The following is a 22983-nucleotide window of genomic DNA, read 5'->3' as shown; positions in this document are numbered from 1 at the left end:
CACCTTTCCTCCACGGTATATTAAATGTTCAGTCTGGGATCTTAAGCACTTACAAATTGTAACATATTGTACAAATTACATTTAAAAATATATATATAGAATCATTTGCAATTCGTAACATATCAAATTCAGAATTACTGGCTGAAATTATACAATACCTTCAAAGCATCACTTTAATGATAAATCGGTGGGGATTCATTTGATTTGATTTCTAATGTTTTATTAATTAAAAAAATGACTGCTGATATTGAATGTGAATGTAATGTTAATAATGTTTACAATATAAATTGATAGATAGCGAAAACTAACATCTTGGACATTCTTCTCAGATGAGAGGGAAGTTCAAACTTTGAATCAATCATCTATCCTTTGTATATTTCTACACTGTGTGAGTTCCTACAGCGCAGATACTGTACACATGATGCTATGGTGTGCAAATAGAAATCATCATGTACCTTGAAGTCATCTGGGAGAAGCAGTTTGCAGGTCCTGAGGAAGCTGAGAATGTAACGGAATATTTCTCCATCCCTGTCGATGAAGTAGTGCTGCTTCAAGCTGTCCAGCACGATGGGCTCTGTGCCATTAAACAGACGGCTGATTCTGGAAATTGAAACACACACACATATAATGGAATGAGATTGAGTTGAGCGGCTGCCTTCAAACAATTACCCTCCATTTATTTTTTCCATTTTATTAGCTCTAAGTCTGAAATGTATTAGCATCCTGGTTGAAACAAGGGGCTTAAGGCACATTTCCTGTGTTCCAGGCCTGTTTGAAGTGTCCCTTCTGCTGTGTGATTAGGACAACATACAGTGTCTCAGCTGGTACGTACAGATATTAATGTTATGGGTTCAGTTTAAAGCTCTGCTACTAAAGGGTTAATAAAAAATTTAACTGGGGTTTGCTACAATGAAATATGATATATGATTCTCTATAGTGTTTGAATCCATGATGCTCTGATGCTCATACTCTGATACCTATTTGTGTTTTAAATACAAATGTTCCACTGAATTATGTATTGATTTGGTTCATTGTTGAAAACAAGTAATAGCCCAAGTGTGACTATTCCACCTCGTGCTATTCACTGTAATAATCAGCATTCACTCAAAAAGTAATTTCTCTAAAATAACTGATGCAGGTTTCCCATTAAAATGCAGAACAACAGAGGGAAATTCCATGAATTATGGACATAACTTCTAAGCATTCAAGCATCCATCCATAGTCGGCCTCTCAAAGTGTAACCAGGAGTGAACAAGGAGCCTGGCTAACACTGGAAAATGCAGTAATCTGTTAGCTTTCATCCTACCATATACTGTCGATACGATGCCTTGAGATATGGTTGGAAACTACAAATTTCTCTCATCTCTTGTGAGGTTGTCATGGTACAGGTGTAAGATCTTACTTTGATCACCCTTTTGCAGGAGAACTTTCTTGCAATGCAGGAAATTAAAAATATGTAGTGTATTTGACGTTTACAAAGGCTTCTGAAGTTTATAATTTCCACTTTTAAATGTCAGACTTGATTTTCCCTTACAAAAAAAACCCCTTAATTATAATCCACATAATAATTCACATTTCCTGTTGCTGCAGTATTATTTTCCTGATGTGGCAAACTGGCCCAAATTAAGATCCTACATCATTAGCTACTGTAGCTCTCAACCATTAGTTCATTCATTTCACCTCAGATCTGCACTAGGTGATAATAGCTACAGACCTGGAAGGAAGAGAAATAGGACTTTTATGTTGGTCATTATTAGAGACATGATTGACATGGTGTCTCTATCACTGTTTTACTTAAGTATTTGTATGTGTCACTCAACAGTTTTCTGTAGAAGTGGCAGTTCAGAGTATTTAGAGGAACCTTTAAAATGGTTTCACTGAAACATTTCCCTCCTCTCTCCCAGAAACAGCTCTTGGCAGAGAGAAGTCTTCTCTGTTATCTTTGATTTGATGTAATCAGCTCTTTAATCATGCTAACAGCTTTTAGGTCAGCTGAGTACAGTTAAACCACAAAGAAAATCACCAGAAAGTCTCATTCTCACAAGTTGCTTTTGCCCAGTGACTGTTAAATCCTGTTATAAGACATAACACAAGAAAGAGAGATGCTATGGGAATCTACACATACACAGCTGTATTACATTTGAGTCATTTAGCAGACACTCTTATCACATGTGCTCACATTACATTAGTGAGCACATGCATTTTCATACTTTGTCATACAGGTCCCCCATGAGAATCAAATCCACAACTCCAGCATTGCAAGCACAATGTTCTACCAAGTGAGCCACACGGGACCATTTTATAGCTTTGACTTTATAGTTTAAATTTCTAAATCGAATTGCATTTACTTTCCATTACAATCCTTTGCTTTGTAAAGACACACACAGTAACTGTATCAAAGGGCTTCATCAGGTATAGACTGAATCCTATCATGTAGAATTTGCCCTGTTTTTCCTTTCCTGTTAACTGTATAAAGAGAGCCAGTTCAAAGATGCTCTCCCTCTCTTTCTCTCCACTCACTTTCCCTCCCCTTCTCTCTCTCTTTCTCTCTCTCCATCTTGCCCCTCTCTCGTTCTCCCTTTCTCTCTGAAAATCGATGCAAAATGCTTTATAAAAAACCAATACTCATCTCCCTGTTATGCCTGAGGTGTTCCTTTCTCATATGGTCTTGCAATTCTTCCAGCTAGAATTTCACCATACCCCTCCAGGCTAACTCTGTTTTTCATCTCCACTTTTTTAAAAAGCAATTAAAATGCTGCCTGTTTTTCTTTTCTTTCTTTCTTTTTCCCTCTCTCCATTTCTGTATCTCCCTCAGTCTCAGTGTTTCCTTTTGGTAAATCACCGATTGGGGGCCCTCCGCACCTGAAAGACGGACCCCCGCCCTCACCCAGCTTTGTTTCTGTCATGTCAGACAGGTAGAGAGCTATACACCATCCGCCTGCCTGTCTGAGAGAGAGAGAGAGAGAGAGAGAGAGAGAGAGAGAGAGAGAGAGGGAGAGAGAGAGAGAGAGAGAGAGAGAGAGAGAGAGAGAGAGAGAGAGAGGGAGAAAGGGAGAGAGGGAAGAGAGGAGAAAGACAGGGAGAAAGAGAGAGATGGAGAGAGAGAGAGAGAACAAGAGAGAGAGAGAGAGAACAAGAGAGAGAGAGAGAGAGAGAGAGAGAGAGAGAGAGAGAGAGAGAGAGAGAGAGAGAGAGAGAGAGAGAGAGAGAGAGAGAGAAAGAGAGAGGGGAGGAGAAAGAGGAGAGAGGGGGAGAAAGAGTGAATGAGCGAGAGAGAGAGAGAGAGAGAGGGGGGCAGAGTGGGAGTTTGTGAAGGACAGGAGCATCTCTGATCTCCCATCCCAGCGGTGCTGAGTAGAGGCAGCGTGGTTGAGCAGGCGGTAGGTAGGCATCTCATGGACCCACACATGTCAGACTAACAGTTTAGAGTCTGAAACTCATGGCTAGGGATGTGGGTGGGTCAAGACAAGTGCAGCTTTTCACTCTCTCCAAAATGAAAGACCTGAGCTGTTTTCAATAGATTCCCAATGAATTTTTGACATACATTGCAGGACATCTTACATATGTCTGTGAAAACAAATGCCCAGAGTGTTTGGATGAATGTATCGAACCCAACTTCAAGGCCAGTACACTGGCTCTGTGAATAGATTTACAACTGGGTAGGGAAGTCCATTGTCAAGTGTACACAGAGATTAAAACTGAAGGTTCAAATATTATTAATATAATGTAGAACAAGTGGTATAGTAGCACACTACAGTGGTTTCCAAACTGTGGGGGTCCACCCTAAAAATACAAATAAATTGTAGAATGCAATTTTGAAATTGGGTAGTGCATCATCAGTATTCCTCTTGTCATGTCAGTCATTGAATATCTTAGAGAGATATTTATAACTTGTCAGAAATGTCCAGATCAACTAGCCCATGTCAGCTATGGTTTTTTAGCTAGGTTTTTTTGCCCATAGATTTCGTTGTAATGTTCGACTCACTGAAATATTACATATACACATTAGACATGGCAAAATGTGTAGAATTGCAATCAAATTAGCTTTATACCAGAATTTTTTTTTATCTTCACCAACAAGAGGAGTGTGAACAGTTTGTGTCATGAACAGTGCTTGTGCCCATAGAAATAGACATGGGGGGTCCCGAATGCTGGAGTGAAAATGTTTGGGAACCCCTGGCATTGTAGACAGTACCAGGGATGGCTGCAGGTAGTTAGAGCGTTGGGCCAGTAACCAAAAGGTTGCTGGTTTGAATACCCAAGGTGATGTTTTGTTTATGTTTTATATGCCACCCCTCATAGCTAATGGAAACAAGAGAAATTGTCAAAATAAGCAATAACTTATGTCAAGGGTCATTTCAAAATAGTTTCCTTGTCTTTGTAAGATTCTTCTCATTTACTTTCCTCAGCCTCAGTAGAATGGAGCTCTGAAGCTTATCTCCTTAACTGTGAACTCCCCAGAGCGGGTATCAATGTTTGATGACCTCTGTCCCTTACTGCAGTCTGTACAGAGGAAGATGAATACCCAGACATTAGTTACTAGACTAAGTTTCTCTACTCACTCTGCATTATTAACGCAGCAATCTATTAAAAGTCATCATCAACTTACAATTCTTTGAACCTTGTTCTTTAATTGTTATGTTTCAGTGGATCATGAATGGCGGACAAGGACTAGACTCCTCCATGCACACCACACCGGATGTCCTCTAAAAAGACTGCATATAAGGCTGGCTATTGCAGTGTAATTGTTTTGCTTTCTGTCAGCCATTATCCTAATTCACATAAAAGGGCTCCTCCTCCACTGGCTCTAGAGGAAAGTGAACCCCTGAGGCAGACTGTGTGGAACACTGAGGAAAGAGAGAGAGAGAGAGAGAGAGAGAGAGAGAGAGAGAGAGAGAGAGAGAGAGAGAGAGAGAGAGAGAGAGAGAGAGAGAGAGAGAGAGAGAGAGAGAACTGGCTCTCACATACGCAGTGGTATCCTGTCATTACTTTTACTGTAAAAGCACTGCTACTCCTTACTATACAGCATGTATGCTACATTTGTATGGCTTTTCACCCTTGTGTATAATGTATATGCAATGTGTAACATCATTATGCAACATCATTATGTGAGGTCAGTGAAGGCTCCTCATAGGAGGAAGGGAAGGGCCATTGTCCTCAGTGAATTTCAGAAAACAGAATTTCATAAAAATAAAATGGTAAAACATTTAAAAAGTTATTATTATAGATACAACTATACTAAATATATTCACATCTCAGCAAATAATTGATTAAAACACACTTTTTGCAATGAAGGTCTACAGTAGCCTCAACAGCACTCTGTAGGGTAGCACAACAGTGTACCCTGAGGACAGATAGCTTCCATCCTCCTCTGAGTACAATGACTTCAATAAAAAACCTAGGAGGCTTATAGTTCTCACCCCCTTCCATAGACATACACAGTAATTATGACAACTTCCGGAGGACGTCCTCCAACCTATCTGAGCTCTTGCAACATGAACTGAAATGTTGTCCACCCAATCAAAGGATCAGAGAATGAGTACTGAAAGCATAAGTTACAGCTAGCTAGCACTGCAATGCATAAAATGTGGTGAGGGTGAGTAGTTGACTCAAATAAAGAGAAAGACAATAGTTTAACAGTTTTGAACAAATTAATTTCTCCCAACATGAAGGAGAAGCAAGAGAGAGATAGAAACAGGGATTTCATCATTTTCACTTTCAATATCACTTACTTAGCTAGCAAATGCAGCTGACACAACACTGGAACTCTTCCAAGTCAAGGTAAGCTTTTGATTTACTAATTTATTGCCACTGGGGCCCGCCAGTGTAAGTGCTAAACTGCTTACTGACTGTACACTGTAACTTTACTGCATGATTGTAGTGGGTTTACTAACGTGTTAGTTATATTAGCTATGTTGACTATGACGTTACTTTAACTAATATGGTGACAACAATGTAGGCTGTGTGTAGCGGTTATGATATGGTTTGGCTTGGAAAGTTTTTTTTCGCCTGGTCACATACAGCTGATGTGTTGCGCATTGAAGTCCACAAGCAAAGGGACTTCAATGCGCATAGATGCGAGAAGGATCAGCTATGAAAAGCCAACTGACATTTACTCCTGGTGCTGACTTGCTGCACCCTCGACAACTACTGTGATTATTATTATTTGACCATGCTGGTCATTTATGAACATTTGAACATCTTGGCCATGTTCTGTTATAATCTCCACCCGGCACAGCCAGAAGAGGGCTGGCCACCCCTCATAGCCTGGTTCCTCTCTAGGTTTCTTCCTAGGTTTTGGCCTTTGTAGGGATTTTTTCTAGCCACCGTGCTTCTACACCTGCATTGCTTGCTGTTTGGGGTTTTAGGCTGGGTTTCTGTACAGCACTTTGAGATATCAGCTGATGTAAAAAGGGCTTTATAAATACATTTGATTTGATTTGATACAATCTGGCTGCTAGGAAAGTCAACTGTGTTTTTCCCATGATCAGAGGGGTATTCATTCTGCCGATTCTGTTGAAAAACGTTTCTTAGCAAACAGAACGAAACGGGGATAAACATATCTGAATTTGTCCTATAGAAACTCTTGTTTGCAACTGTTGGACTAATGATTACACCCTAGATCAGCTAGATGCAGGCATGAGTGTGCAAGGCGGTATTGAAAGTGTCACTGTCTGTCCATGTGTCACTGTCTGTAGCCTCAAAATGTTCTGTCGACCTGTGTGCACCAACGTTATAAACTTTCATTCATAGGCTAGGTTGTAGCAACCTCATAATTGGTATAGGGAAAATTTGAGTATCATGTTGTAGCCTAAACCTATTGCTGTAACATTGAATTTGGTGATTGGAATATGAATGGTAGTTATCCAATATGCTTTAATACAGATAAGGCCATGTCCATTAAAAAAAACGTCCTCCCTCATTTTAAACGGCACCAACCACCACTGTGTGAGGTACATGGTAGTGTAAAAGTTACATGATAAATAGTATAAACATAAGTGTAAAACAACACAGAATTATTTGCATAATGTACATCCAGGGAATATGTGTGGCGGTACAGTGAGTGTATATGAAACAACCTGTATTTGAACATCTGGAAAGTCATCCAAATATATCAACTATTGATTTACTGAAATTCTAATTCTAATGTAATAAAACGGTGGGTAATATGCACATAATGCTAGTAATAACAAAAACGTTCACTCGGGTATTGTGTACCTGCAGTGTCTGGTCCTGTCTTGCTGTCCAACCCTCTTAAATGAACCAAACACACAGCTTATAGCAATGACAGACATGACATAATTATACTAAGAATAAACAATGGCCTATTATAGGCATGGAGATTTTCTCACAAGATAAATCATGCTGGTTTAGGGACATAGAAAACAAAGTAGTTGACAGTGATTTCCTGTCAGAGCTGTGTGACTATCCAAGACTTATATTGATACATTTCCTCTAAGCATTTCCTTAGATCTTCCTACAAACTGATGTATGTTTACCTTGGCTTAGCTGAAACTCTGGCTTCTAGTAATAGCAATTGACTTGAGCATGTAGCTCATGGAATATATAACATAAGGGGTCATTTCTATAGAAAGCACGAACTAACTTCAGCATAAACTATAAGCTTTACTATAAAGTTGCATGGCTGGTTTTTAGTTGCAAATCATTTGGACATGGATTAGAGATGGTTTTAGATAAATTGGTTTTGTTACTATAATGGGGAAATAACAGCTGACATTTTCTCTCTCCATAATGTACCATTCAAGTGCATAAACCTGTAGAATCACTTCAGTGAATAAAAGAGTCAGCAACTGCAATTAACAAATGTCCATGTGTTATAAACATGTTATAATCAAATACATTTCAAATGAGGCCATATGGAGGTTAGGCTATCCAATATACAATATCAAACTAGAGAGAAACAATCATTAAAGCAATCAAGTATATCACTGATATTAACAACTTGTAATGAGGGGTTTTGGAGCATCATGTGCTAACAAAAGTGTTACTGAGCACAATTACTTACATTTTCAAGTACAATATGTATCAGTAGGCTACACTCCTATATTAAAAATGTTTAAAAAATAATCCTGCAACAAAAGCACCTTGGGTGGCACATCTTGGTACTGTGGATAATAAACGACAAAAACATTTCACTTATTAAATGAGAATATCCGGTTCCTTACCTTGAGTCTGGGTATTTGGTGAGAGTAGCCAGGCTACTAGTATACATGTGTCCCCCGACGTCAATGTGAACCGGAGCATTCGACTTTGTCAGTTGAGCCGGTAGAGGGATTCCTTGTGTGGACATAGGAGATACCGGGGACCGGGTCAAAGACAGTCGTGACATGCTTCTTCCTTCCTGAAAACAAGTAAATGGAAAAGCCATAGACATCATAATTTACTCGGGTCTCAGAAAGTCTGTATCTTCCACCAGTGCGATCCTGAGCCTTATCAGATCACTTCCATGTCTGTCTGCTCGCATATTTAGTTTACAAGTTATTGCCACCGTTCTAATGAAGTATGTTTGCATCTTTTCATTCAACGCCGGGGGGCAGGATATGAGGATGATTATTACGGCTCCAGAAAGAGGAATGCTAGGTGTCAGCCTCTAGGGGGATAAAACAAACTGCAATATTCTAATTAATGGTCGTGTTATGTGTTAGACGTGATATGCCCAGACACACCAACCACCAATCTGAGAATACGGAATCCAAGGCATTTGTTCCCGATGAACTCTGTTCCTGAACCACACATACGAAAACATTCACCCCTTACAAGACTGTTGTGTTGTTTCTTTATTTGAACCCCACACAATAACATGGAAATGAAACATTTAAAAAAGTTACTGGTGCATTAAAAATAGCATCTCATATCATAGGAGTCAAGTTAAATTATATGTATCAAACACTATAAACACAACAGGACCAACCAAGATGTGAAGACAAAACTACTTAATAACTCTGTAATATCTGTCATGAAAATGTATGTAAATGTACATGGTCAGGGGTTTTAATTAATTGCTCGGGAATCCTCCAATGACCTTTTAGAAACGTGGGCACGCTTTTAACACATGTTCAACCAAGAAAGGATGCAAGTCCTCAGGCTGTTGTGAATATTGGGGATGTTGGATGGAAGGCATGAGAAACATATGACCACTTCATGAATGTCAACTATCCGTTAAATGAATCCCTCCCAAACTAGGTAGCATACACTGGGTTGACGCGCTTCAGGCCACAGCGCAGTCCGAGGCGCATGGATACAGTTCGTCAGAGTTGGGTTAAACAATGATGTAGGCTATTAAACAGACATGTGGGTATTGGGGATCATAGTTGCGTACAACCAATCACCACAATCGAATTTAATTAAGATTGATCAAAATAACATGTTTTCCTATGGTTATTTACTTTGTAATTTGCAAATATTACGCACATGCCTGTCAATTAAATCCCAACATCTCAACTCACAAACGTTTAATTAATAGTCAGTTTCATTGGAAACAGATATAGTTAGAAAATGTCAAGCAACTTACATGAGGATATGGTTTCATGAAAAAATATATATCCATCATGTCTGCAAAAATGGCGGGTCGCTGGAATAAACTAAATTATTATAATTGGAAAGAAAGGCATTTCATCAACTAGTTCTTCCATGCAAGAGCACATTTACTAAGCTTTGAATAAAAGGTCAACAGAAGGCAGTTGTTAGAGCTCATTCAGCCCTTTGCTGCAGGCGAGATGCCCTGGGGCACAAAGTGTTGTTGAAGACTACAGATTTTCCAGGGTGTTGCCCGCCTCGCTGTATAAACCACCAAGCCTTCAGGAATAATGATCATTTAATACGACGCTGGATGATACATTTCAGGCCCCAGTGAAAGAAAGACTTCAAAAGACTTAAGAAGTTTTTGGCGTATGAGGCTATCCCACCTCTTCATTTAGCCATGGGCCACAGTAACCAATAGCGATAATATTGTTGCGGGAATATATACCAGATATGAGACACACACACACACACACACACACACACACACACACACACACACACACACACACACACACACACACACACACACACACACACACACACACACACACACACACACACACACACACACACACATGGTTAAAATGGGAGGAGTTGACGGAGTGGAGGGTAACGTGAAATATTGGAAAACATATTATTTATATATATATATATAAAAAATAACATGTTTCCTATATATATATATACTATTATATATATGATCAATATGGGGGGCAAAGATTAACATTATTAAAAGGCTATAAGCCAAGAAACTCGATTCCTTTATAGTCTCACAAGAGTTCTCAAATAAAAAAAGACAAATACCGGAACTATTACCATTGACTCGTTTGAATGAGATCAACTGACGTCTGTTCCCTGACTTTGTGTTATAATAGTTTCCTATTGACCAACATTCCAGCTGTAGTAACTCTAGCCAATAAGCCGGTTTGAAACGTTCACAAGAGTTGGGTTTCACTGTGGACAATGGTGTACCAAAGAAAGATATTTGACAATTGCACAAAGCAAATATTAGAATGTGCGTAATTGTTATAAAATCAAATAGCCCAAAGAACATGCACAGTAGCAGAGAACCATAGTGTATCCACTTTTGCACTCTTGAACACAGTTTACATGGATGCCCACGGATAACCAGATGCACAATATGGCGTCTTACTAATTTCTACCAACATGAAGTTATGATCCAGAGAGGTTTGATACAAAAGCGAACAATGCGTAAAATGAATGCGTAAATATGCCAACAGCATCAATAGACAACAAGGGAAAGACTACAGCCTAGACAAACATTCACACCTTTCCCAGACTGGACAAAACATAGCCCTACTACAAGTAAAGTTATTCCAAATTACCTGGTGTTGAGTATAGTTTGTTCGCTGATACTGTAGGCTATCATACCATGAGGAAATTCCGTATCTTAATATGAATTTAGTCATACCGTTTCAAACATCGTAGGAGTCCGAGGGAATCCGTGCCAGTTTATATCAGTCCCAGCTGATGACTGCGTTCCCCTTTTTCACATGCCCCGAGTGTCGTAGAACTAGAGTGCCATCCAATAGCTGACCCAAGCATTCCTCAAGTAGAATCCGCTCCTTTGGAACGAAACTGCCAACACCGTATCCACAAACTGTTCTAAAACATGTGAATCTAACAGTGAAAGCTACATTGATTAAAAAGAAGGGTCGCTGTGGCTTTAAAGATCTATCTATAACTGATGCTGGCTGACTTGCTCAGACCAAGCTCTGTCCACAAAAGCCGCACAGGAAGAAGCAAAGCAGCGTTCTTACCTTATACATAGAAGAGATCTCTCCTTTCCCTTTTCGGTTCTTATTTGTATACAGTTCAAATTTGAGTCGGTCAAATCCTGCTTCGTATTTTAGCTTCTTGAGTGCCCTTTTTTCTTAAATGATACTACCGGTCTGTTATGAGAAGAAAGACAATAATCCTGTCTCTAAATAACAGAGCAGCGCTAAAAAAGAATTCTTGCTCCCGGCTGCCCAAACGCCTCTGGGGCAAGGATTAGGCTACAATTAGCTCTACCCGCACCCAGTCAGATTTTAAAAACGAATAAGTGATACTCTCTCCCTGTTACAAAAATGATGTATATGACCGGATATAATAATTGATGTCAGATTTTTCGTATTTTCCGGTAAAAAAATATAGATATATCAGCCCCCGTAACGGTTTAACGTTCTGGTTTGCGGGGGGTAAACGGTTAAGTGCTATTCAATATCAAGCAAGTGTCACGTCGCTCAATATATTTAGAGCAGGAAAAAAACAGATTTTAATCATTGTCATTTCGTCTGATGTAAAAATCCCCCAGGCATTTCCAGCTAGGCATACATTTCCACTCTCCACTAAGTAAAACAGGGCACGCTTCCCTAGTCGTGTACTTACAGCTATTACAAAGGCACACTGGTAACTTGTTGACAAAGTGTCAATAAAATAATCATATGTAGATTTCCTTGGATACTTTTCATGCGGCGATTTTCCCCTGTCCCTTCTCCACTAATGTCTCCAGTAGTAACGCCAAATGTCCTGTAGGCCATTAAAACCAAATGACGTCTATCGACATGCATTCTGCTATTGCAGAAAGCGCCCTCACAACCTGCCTCCAGCTAAACGCGCCATTTCAATTGTAGCACAGGGCTAGATGGAGGTGTCTGCAGTGGAGATTTCCTATGCAAACAGCGAGGCAGGCTGCTAGCATAGCTAGAAGATTTTACAAATGTACCTAAAGATGCATTATGTTAAATTAATTTAAAAAAAAATGTTATATAAAACGCTACTATGCCCCCCAAAATATAAATCAATGTTGCATCACACTTATAGTAGGCTGAAAGGCACCCTGTGGAAGTCAAAGTGATATCTCTTTGCTCTTCCTCCTTCCTGTGCAGGTGCTCACATAGGCTTGTGATTATTTATTTATTTGCGTGTTTGTTTATTTGCGTGTAAATAACTGTGAATAATTGATGCATTGAACACGGTAATTACTGTAGGCCTACTGTGGAATTCAGACACTCCACCGCGCTCAGCTATTTGGTTTCTTGATATTTGGCGCCAACCAGTGTGGGAAATGATTATTGGTCCAAAGAAAAATTAATAGTGCAGGAATACAATAATAATGTGAATTCGATTGCAATAAGGGCTGCATTTGGTACTCCAATTTATCTGATTGATCGAATTAAAACGCGTCTCGTAGAGGAGGGGGGTTCCAGGTTCATGTCTGGTGATTGCCGCGCCAAACTGAACGGTTATAAGAATTGGAAATAAATCAGAGCTGCCTTAGGAAGCAGCCCCCTAACAGGGCAAGATAAACTTGCCCCCTGGCATGCATTTGTTGTCTTCAGGAGTACAAACTGGAGGCAAGAAGACAGGATTTTTTTCTCATTAAAGTAACAACCCTGCAGTTAGTTCAATTATATGAAGTATGCAGGGATGTTGTAAATTTAAAGATTTAAATAGCTTACAAAGTTGCCCTGGGCCCCATCAGTTAATTTCCTTAATTTATGGATTTTAGCTGAGTGTCTGATGTGAAAAGGAGAAGTAGGTCAGCTTGAAGATTTGCATGTAGTGTAGACATAATTACAGGCCTCATATATGGCCCTCTTGACCACTAGAATAGCAGATTAATTCATATTTGGAGTTCACACACCAATAACAGTGTCAAAATATTGTAATTGAGTCTGTAAACTAATCAAAATGAGGTCATTTTTAAACTAGCAGTGTGTTTCCTATAACAATAATTGCTTATTTATTCAGTGTGTATCAGTCCAACCTTGAATGAAAACTGTAACACTCATATTTGCAATGTGTCAGACACAAACATAATCTTCCTTTTGATCAAATTAAATAGTATTCCCTCCAAAAACCTACACACTTCACATATTTAATTAAGTAAAATGAAAGTAGCCTACAATTACCCAAAGCAAAATGAATATTAATACAGAGCCAGAGACAGTACTGTGAATGTATTCTGCATGATAGATTCTGAGTGCAGTGTACGAACAGCAGGAAAACAGAGAAAGAAATAATGAGTCAGGATTTGCTAGGCCTGTTGGAGAGTTCATATGTTAATGTAATGTATGCATTCATTCATGACCCTTTGAGAATAATAAGAGCCTGGAGGTTTAAACCAGGTGTCACTAATAGTGATTCCTAAATCGACATGTTGAGGACTACAATATTGTGCTATTCTATTATCCAGCATTTTGTCCCTTTTGTAAAGGGTTATGCCTGGTTTGTATGATTTCATAGACCCATAACAATATTAATTTGATACAGTGTTTATGTGTGGTTTTGACACATGCAGTAATTGTAATGCTTTTTGGTTCTGGTCTGTACAAAAGGTAAGTGAGACTTTGCTCTTGGGAGATCCATTTGTATGATGTGATGTGGTGCCTGAGTGCACAGGAATTACAGCATCCATCTAATTTGCCATCCTCTGGACTCAGCATCGTATAAGCATATGTTTGATTATGTGACATTTCAATATTGTGTACAGTGTACCAGGAAACATATTGTAAAGGCCATTCCATTATTTCAGATGTTTAATGTGCGTCTGCATTGAAGGAAGTAGTATTCTAAATCTTAGAGGGACATTGAGAAAACTGTTTACATATTTGTTGGTGGTACTCAAGACCACATGAACCTGCTGTGCTAAAGTTTAGAAACATCTGGGAAACTTCAGATCTCAGTCAAGGTGTCAAACCCAGTCTGCTATACTGTGACACACTCTGTATGGACACACTGTATGGACATCACCTGAGTTACAGCACCAATGTAACAGGCAGGGTAAACCTGGATCATCGGTATAACACAAGTCACTAATCTGTTTACCATTCTGCTCAACTGCCTTTCTGCTCCTGTAATGTTCTGAGAGGTGCAACAACCTGCTAGGATCTTTGAAACATTGTCAAGGTTAATGCATTTGAATATTCAGCCTGACCACAAATCACACATTTTGAATTGAAGCATTTTGTTCATTTATGCTTTAATGAGGGTCATCCAGTGAACCCTGTAACTATATGAAACACAGAAGAGGAAACAGTTTGCACTCGTACTCAGCTTATCTAAATACCTGCTTACTCTTCACAACTGTAACCTAACCCGAGTATTGCACCCCTTCTCGACACTCCTCTGTTTCCCCTGGCAAGTGTGGAGGAAGTTTTAAAAGAACATCCAGAACTTGCTTTTAGTAATATGCATGCTTTATGGAGTCTCACTCCTGTCAATTGCTCCATTTCTCAGTCATTTGACATTCTACTTGATGTTGGCATGTGTCTGAGGTGCAGCAGCGACACTCATTGTTCATCATTTCAAAGGCAGTATGAGAGGTGTCAGTTTATTAATAGAATTTGTGGAATTGTGTTGCATATAGAACGATAGAGACACCTTTTAACAGGCACAGAGTGATTCCCCCCAAGTCCTAAATGCTGGCAATTAAGTTGGGAAAAGTGCAGAAAAAGGGCGAGTACTTTGTCCTCTGTGAGAGTTTGATGCTGCTGTTGAATGTCAACTTAGTTTTGCAGACTAAACAGCATTTACTTGGGTGGGATCAAAAATGCAACATGCAATTTATTGTCTCGAAAAATGCTAATAATATTTATGACATGTATTGGACTTTACCCTAACCCTAAGCATAGCTTCATTACCACATGCTGGTTCATCACTAACTCTATTCTCAACCCCAATCCTAACCATAGCTTCATGTCCACATCCTGGTTCAACCCTAACTCTATTCTCAACCCCAATCCTAACCATAGCTTCATGTCCACATCCTGGTTCAACCCTAACTCTATTCTCAACCCCAATCCTAACCATAGCTTCATGTCCACATCCTGGTTCAACCCTAACTCTATTCTCAACCCCAATCCTAACCATAGCTTCATGTCCACATCCTGGTTCAACCCTAACTTGATTCTTAACCCCAATCCTAACCATAGCTTCATGTCCACATCCTGGTTCAACCCTAACTCTATTCTCAACCCTAATCCTAACCATAGCTTCATGTCCACATCCTGGTTCAACCCTAACTCTATTCTTAACCCCAATCCTAACCATAGCTTCATGTCCACATCCTGGTTCAACCCTAACTCTATTCTCAACCCCAATCCTAACCATAGCTTCATGTCCACATCCTGGTTCAACCCTAACTCTATTCTCAACCCCAATCCTAACCATAGCTTCATGTCCACATCCTGGTTCATCACTAACTCTATTCTTAACCCCAATCCTAACCATAGCTTCATGTCCACATCCTGGTTCAACCCTAACTCTATTCTCAACCCTAGTCCTAACCATAGCTTCATGTCCACATCCTGGTTCAACCCTAACTCTATTCTCAACCCTAATCCTAACCATAGCTTCATTACCACATCCTGGTTCAACCCTAACTCTATTCTTAACCCCAATCCTAACCATAGCTTCATTACCACATGCTGGTTCATCCCTAACTCTATTCTCAACCCTAATCCTAACCATAGCTTCATGTCCACATCCTGGTTCAACCCTAACTCTATTCTTAACCCCAATCCTAACCATAGCTTCATGTCCACATCCTGGTTCAACCCTAACTCTATTCTTAACCCCAATCCTAACCATAGCTTCATTACCACATCCTGGTTCAACCCTAACTCTATTCTTAACCCCAATCCTAACCATAGCTTCATGTCCACATCCTGGTTCAACCCTAACTCTATTCTCAACCCTAATCCTAACCATAGCTTCATGTCCACATCCTGGTTCAACCCTAACTCTATTCTCAACCCTAATCCTAACCATAGCTTCATGTCCACATCCTGGTTCAACCCTAACTCTATTCTCAACTCTAATCCTAACCATAGCTTCATGTCCACATCCTGGTTCAACCCTAACTCTATTCTCAACCCTAATCCTAACCATAGCTTCATTACTACATCCTGGTTCAACCCTAACTCTATTCTTAACCCCAATCCTAACCATAGCTTCATGTCCACATCCTGGTTCAACCCTAACCCTAACCCCAACCCTAAACCTAACCCTAAACCTAACCCCAACCCTAACCCTAACCCCAACCCTAACCCCAACCCTAACCCTAAACCTAAACCTAAACCTAAACCTAAACCTAACCCCAACCCTAACCCTAACCCTAACCCCAACCCTAACCCTAACCCCGACCCCAACCCTAACCCCAACCCCGACCCCGACCCCAACCCTAACCCTAACCCTAATCCCGACCCCAACCCCAACCCTAACCCTAACCCCGACCCCAACCCTAACCCTAACCCCGACCCCAACCCTAACCCTAACCCTAACCCTAATCCTGACCCCAACCCTAACCCTAACCCTAACCCCGACCCTAACCCTAACCCTAACCCTAACCCTAACCCTAACCCTAACCCCGACCCCAACCCTAACCCTAACCCTAGCTATTCCTGTTTTGTTTTTACCTTATTTCTATTTTGACATTGTTTGGAGAATCTTTTTCATTTATGTCAAGTCTTGATAGAGAATCCTTTTTAGTGCCATCATGTGGTCTATAAGACACTAATCACAGAGGAAAATGTTCAGCGATTCAGTTACATCTCTCATCTGTTCACCTTTGTAGATGACGTTGCATTTGGAAAGTATTCAGACCATATTGCCTTTTCCGCATTTTGTTATGTTATAGCCTTATTCTAAAATGTATTGCATTTCTTTTTCCCCTCATCAATCTACACTGGGGTTGCAAAGGGTCCGAAACAGTGCATTCTTCCATCACATGTGCAGTGCACTTTTCCATCACATGTACTGCTGATTTCCAAGACCTTACACACTAATGAGATGCTACTGAACCCACACTACTACACTGTCTGAGCCAAACACTACATGCTTTACAATACTGGGTGGGGTGAATATATTTTATATGACATACATTTTTTTTGTTAACTAGTAAATAGTAGCATACAGCAAAGTGTGTTTAAATAATTTCTAACTTAATTTCTGCTAGTTAGTTTTTGCTACCATGTGGGTTTTAGCTTGCTAACTGAGGAGTGTTAATTCACCTGTTTCCATACATGTTTCATTAAAAAAAAAAATCTTACAAAGGAGTTGTTTAATCTAACTGCTTAACTATTTATCTGTACATGGAATTGTATTTGATTTTTTTTACACGTTTTCGTCTAATCTTTACAGTAAAATGCCACGTGCATTTTGCAGCTAATGTAAAAGGAAAAGCTGTGTACATTTGCAAATACTGTGCCAAATCATATGTGAATAATGCAACAAAGATGCAGAATCCTCTGGCCAAGTGCATAAAGTTCCCTCAGCGCTCACAACAAGCAACCTCTGACAAAAATCCCTCTACTTCAAGCAAATCATAGAGAAAGCAGACTGTATTGCAATCATCTCTTATGGGTGGTTGAATGTTCGTGGGCAAGGAATAATTAACTACATCATCTCCACACCTCAACCAGTATTCTACAAGAGCGCAGACACAAGGGACAACAGACACACTGGTCTCTACATTGCAGGTGAGCTGAAGGCAGTCATCAATGACCTTGGACCATAGAAGGTACTGTATTTACTGGTGACAGACAATATTGCGAACATGAAGGCTGCTTGGTCTAAAGTGGAGGAGTCCTACCCTCACATCACACCCAGTGGCTGTGCTGCTCATGCAATGAATCTGCTCCTCAAGGACATCATGGCACTGAAAACAATGGATACACTGTACAAGAGAGCCAAGGAAATGGTTAGGTATGTGAAGGGTCATCAAGTTATAGCAGCAATCTACCTCACCAAGCAAAGTGAGAAGAATAAGAGCACCACATTGAAGCTGCCCAGCAACACCCATTGGGGTGTTGCTGTCATCATGTTTGGCAGTCTCCTGGAGGGGAAGGAATCTCTCCAAGAAATTGCCATATCACAGTCTGCCGATAAGGACAGCCCCATCAAGAGGATCCTCCTGGATTATATATTTTGGGAGAGAGTGGTAAGCATCCTGAAACTCCTGAAACCTATAGCAGTAGCCATTGCACATATTGAGGGATACATTACCATCCTGTCTGATGTTTAGACTCTGCTTGCAGATGTAAGAGAAGAAATCCGTACTGCCCTACCCACTTCACTGTTGCTCTAAGCAGCGGGAACTGCAGTTGTGAAATACATCAAAAAGACTTCTGCCTGAAGCCCATTCACGCCACAGCGTACATGTCGGACCCCATGTATGCTGGCAAGAGCATCCTGTCTGGTGCAGAGATCAACAAGGCCTATGGTGTCATCACTACCTTGTCTCGCCACCTTGGCCTGAATGCGGTCAAGGTTCTTGGCAGTCTGGCAAAGTACACTTCCAAGCAAGGGCATCGGGATGCAGATGCAATATGGCAGTGGTGCCAACTTATATCATCAGCCACCTGGTGGAGGAATTTGTGGATCTGAGGCTCTTTCCCCTGTTGCCTCCATCATCCTCCAAATCCCACCAACATCAGCCGTCTCAGAGCGCAACTGGTCCTTATTTGGGAACAAACACACCAAAGCATGCAACAGGCTGACCAATACAAGGGTTGGAAAATTGGTGAAAAAAGTGACAGTGAAGATGAGTCTGATGTTCAAGAGGTGGACATTGAGGAGGTCAAGGGAGAAGACATGGAAGCCTGAGAGGAAGACAACCAAAGCTTTAGTTTCTATACCTTTTACCGAAGTATGTATCATTTTACCGATGTTTGTTGAAAACGTTTTTGGGAGATTCGATGGTTCATTGGGGATCATTCAATATTCCCTTTATTTTGTTTGTCAGTGAAATCATCCCATGTGTCACATGAGTTGACGCTGGAGAGACAAGGCAGGCATGGGGAGTAAAACATTTAATAAAGAACGGACATGGAACGAGACAGCAGCAGTGTCAGTTGTCAGTTGTGTGCCTTTCCATATCATGTCCAATCAATTTATTTTACCACAGGTGACACCAATCAAATTGTAGAAACATCTCAAGGATGATCATTCGAAACAGGATGCACCTGAGCTCAATTTTGAGTTTCATATCAAAGGGTCTGAATACTTATGTAAATAAGGTATTTAAAAAGAGAAGACATTTTACATTTGCATAATTTTCTACAAATATGTTTTTGCTTTGTCATTATGGGGTACGGTGTGGAGAAAAAAATATTTAATCCATGTTAGTTAAGGCTGTAATGTAACAAAGAGTGAAAAAAGTGAAGGGGTCTGAATACTTTCCGAATGCACTGTATACTACTACTAATAGAGTAAAAATATTCTCGTCTTCTAAGAGAACTATTCCTAATTGTGGGACATGATCAATCATTTTTTAGAAGATGAAGGGACCAATATAAAACAAATACACTTTCCTTTGTTACTGGCTGGTGTCTACTATTTTATTTACAGTAACAACGTGAAGAGTGATGCTTCCACTCATGTCTAATATACATCCCATGCAAGGTGCCCGGTTAATGTTGCCTAGGGGGAGAAAATCAGCATTAGGGGGACCCAGAATTGTCATTAGGATGCATGTGTTAAAATGACACCAACCCCCTAACCTCGATTTATACTTTACATTTATGATAATCCATCACTCCACTGCCATCTTCTGAATATTCACAATGTATGGGACGTGTTTTGAGTTCATTCAGCAGTCAGGGATCCTGTTTCTAACAGGGAATATAATATATTATGTCCCCTTGAGGGCCTTTCTGCTTTCTCTCTGTCTGTGGGTGTGTAGTTCTGTTGTTGGGGCTAGTAATGGCCTAGGACTGAAACTTGGAGTCCTTTTGTTGAGTGTTCAGCCCCTAAACGCAACCAGGGCCTGGGTTTGATGTGTCTTCTGAAGGCCAGCTGCTTTGTCAACACTCAGGCCTCCCTGACACTGTGGGAGCCCAGGGCCCCGGGGCAGTGGGGGGGGTCTCTGGGGCCTGGTGAGAGAGAGAGAGAGACAGACAGACAGACACAGGAGGGGGAAGGGAGCGAGTGTGGCCGTTGCCTGAGGCGAGAGGGGAGAGAGCTCTGTGCTGTGCAGCAAGCTGGCTGATAGGGACTAGAGCTGCTAGCTGATGACATTTAATGGTCACAACATGCAATCCCACCAACTTCACATGGAAAAAAACGTTTTGCACACTGAACTTGCAACAAATCATCATGTTTTTATTTCATCCTCATATAGAATATTATATAGTACTACTGTATATCATCATAGTGTTGGAGTTTGTTTTTGTTTCAAGGAGCAAGATATTATCATTAGGAAATCCTCAATATCAATTTTGGTAAACAAAGACAATGGCTGCTCCAAAACCATCAGTAGCATTCCCAACACTACAGTAAACCTTAGTTACAATAGAATATGGTATGTGTTTTCATGGGCCTGTGAGTCTGTGATGTGTCTCCTTTGAGCAGTGAATCACACTGTGAATGTGTTTGCAGTGATACAGACACTTGGCCAGAGGCACTCTTCTCTCTCAGGGCAGCAAGGCAAGCCTCTCCACTGTGCCACACTGGCCTGATGTCAGGCTGAAAGGAACGCTAGCCGGCCGGGGCACATTCACTCTCTTCCCCGCCCTGTGGTCATAGATGTCTTTCAGTAACACGTTAAGTCGCCATTAGTTACGCCGGGTTTCCATTGAGAACAACCATACAGTGTGTTCACTTACACATCTTAATGACCCAGTAATGTACGGTCTCAGTGCTCTTATCCACTCTGTTTTATCCCTGACCTCATCATGTCAGGTCCCAACTCAGAAATACATCAAGTTATTCTACTTCTGTGAGTTCACATTAGAATAGCAGAGGTTTCAGTAGCCAGTGGACTGGACTTTGATAGTGGGTATTAAAGGGAATATGTTTTTATCTTCAGTTTCACAGAAACCGAACCACATCATTTTGAGGCACATTTGAAATGTGAATACTTCTATAAGGATCCTCAGATACCTCAATAAGTTACTTGTGGTGTATCAGTTTACTATCTAAGTTTACAACCTGAAAAACTACCAGCCTTTAATTGCCATTCATGAATACATCAAAAACATTTAGTTATTCTATATTGTAAAGAGTCTATATATAGTGGTCTAAGACTGTACCATCGTGACCAAGAGGGACGAGACAACAGCTCCTATCTCCTGCCCTGGAATGAGTTCCTGTTTCTGTGGTGGTGCACCTGCTCTCTCTCTCCCAGGCAGCCCTGATACACAGAGCCCTAACCCCACAGGCACACTCTGGTAACTCCTGTCTGATTAGCTCCTCAGGAGGACATTGTTCCAAAAACAATTCACTAGACTAGACTCCCCAGTATTAATTTAGTCCCACCAGAAAGGCCCATCCATCCTGGGCGGGACGGGCTCTGCTCTGGGCCTATCCCCCGGCCTGCTAATAGAACGCCACCGCCTGCCCTGTCACTATAACTGATAGTCCCAGGTAGTTTGTTGCTTCCGCGTGCGATTCTATCCCATCAGGCAGTGCGATGCGGGCCCCTCACTCTTCTTCCTCTCTTTCCCATCCTCTCTCTGTCAGCAGTCATTCACTTGTTCAGGGCTGGGTGTCTCTTCTGTCACTCTCATCCCTCATTCTACTTGATGGGGGAGATAGACAGCTAGGAAGGAAGGTGTCAGAGAATGGAAATGATTTACTGAATGCTCTGCTCGGTATGTCTCTCTCTCCTTGAAAGGAGCGGTAGGGGAAGGCATAGAGGGAAATAGATGCAGGGCTTAGGTGTGTGAGATAATGATGCTGTGAGCCACAGGCAAGAAAAATAGCCTGAGTAAAACAAAGTATTTCAACCTTGTTAGTGTGCTGTAGGTACTTTAGAAGACATAAGACAACTCTGATCTGCGATGATTAAAATCTAGGGAGACTTTTTTTCAATTGGTAAAGGAACCCTGCTGATTTCTGCATTGTGCTATAGAATACCTACAGATATCGGATCTTCATTTTTATCAGAAATTGTTATTGAGACTTTTCTTGCACAAACTTAAAAAGACTTCTAAAGATTGTAATTTCAATTTAAAAATGTATCATCCCCTACAAATGTATCAACTCCCCCCCCCCCCAAAAAAATGTCCCTTAATTAAAATCCACATAATAATTCACATTTCCTGTTAATTAACAGATTATTTTCCTGCTGTAGCAAACTGGCTCAACTTAAGATTCTATATCTGTACCTGTTTGTTAGCTGTGCCTGGAGGTGAGGAGGTGTCGAATGGGGAACATTATACACCATAGACTTATTCTTTACAGAAGCTAGCTAACCTTTGCACCTATAGACTAGGGCAATCCTGTCTGAGTAGTTCTATTAATTCTACCCTCATAAGTGTCACATGATATTTGAAATAGACATTCAAATACATACATGCATGAAATAGGATTTAGTTTCATGAGACAAAAAGGAGACACAATTTTTTCATCATCAATGTGACAAGCATCACTAAGCATGCCTTTATTATCTGAAGGGTTGTTAATGTAATGTATAAATTACAACCAAGGACT

General features: G+C 40.6%; 1 protein-coding gene across 5 annotated transcripts in view; it reads right to left on the bottom strand.

Annotated features, from left to right (window-relative positions):
* The window catches only part of LOC118376300 (BTB/POZ domain-containing protein kctd15), a 33495-nt gene extending 21331 nt beyond the window's left edge, over positions 1-12164 (bottom strand). Inside the window, exons 1-3 of one of the 5 annotated variants that reach the window (XM_052484417.1) lie at positions 11935-12164; positions 8187-8362; positions 456-600 (exon numbers count right to left, since the gene is read on the bottom strand). In XM_052484417.1, coding sequence (XP_052340377.1) covers positions 456-600; positions 8187-8350 — 309 coding nt within the window. In that variant the 5' untranslated portion in view covers positions 8351-8362; positions 11935-12164. Of the gene's footprint in view, positions 1-455; positions 601-8186; positions 8363-9532; positions 9935-10889; positions 11278-11324; positions 11910-11934 lie in introns of those variants that run through there. The other 4 variants (XM_052484406.1, XM_052484396.1, XM_052484390.1 and 1 more) reach the window with 4 other exon arrangements.
* Between the last annotated feature and the right edge of the window lie 10819 nt (positions 12165-22983).

The sequence above is a fragment of the Oncorhynchus keta genome, chromosome 2, assembly GCF_023373465.1.
Source record: "Oncorhynchus keta strain PuntledgeMale-10-30-2019 chromosome 2, Oket_V2, whole genome shotgun sequence".
Classification (NCBI taxonomy): Eukaryota; Metazoa; Chordata; class Actinopteri; order Salmoniformes; family Salmonidae; genus Oncorhynchus; species Oncorhynchus keta.
Note: the sequence above shows the minus strand (reverse complement) of the source record. Positions and strands in the feature narration are given on the sequence as shown.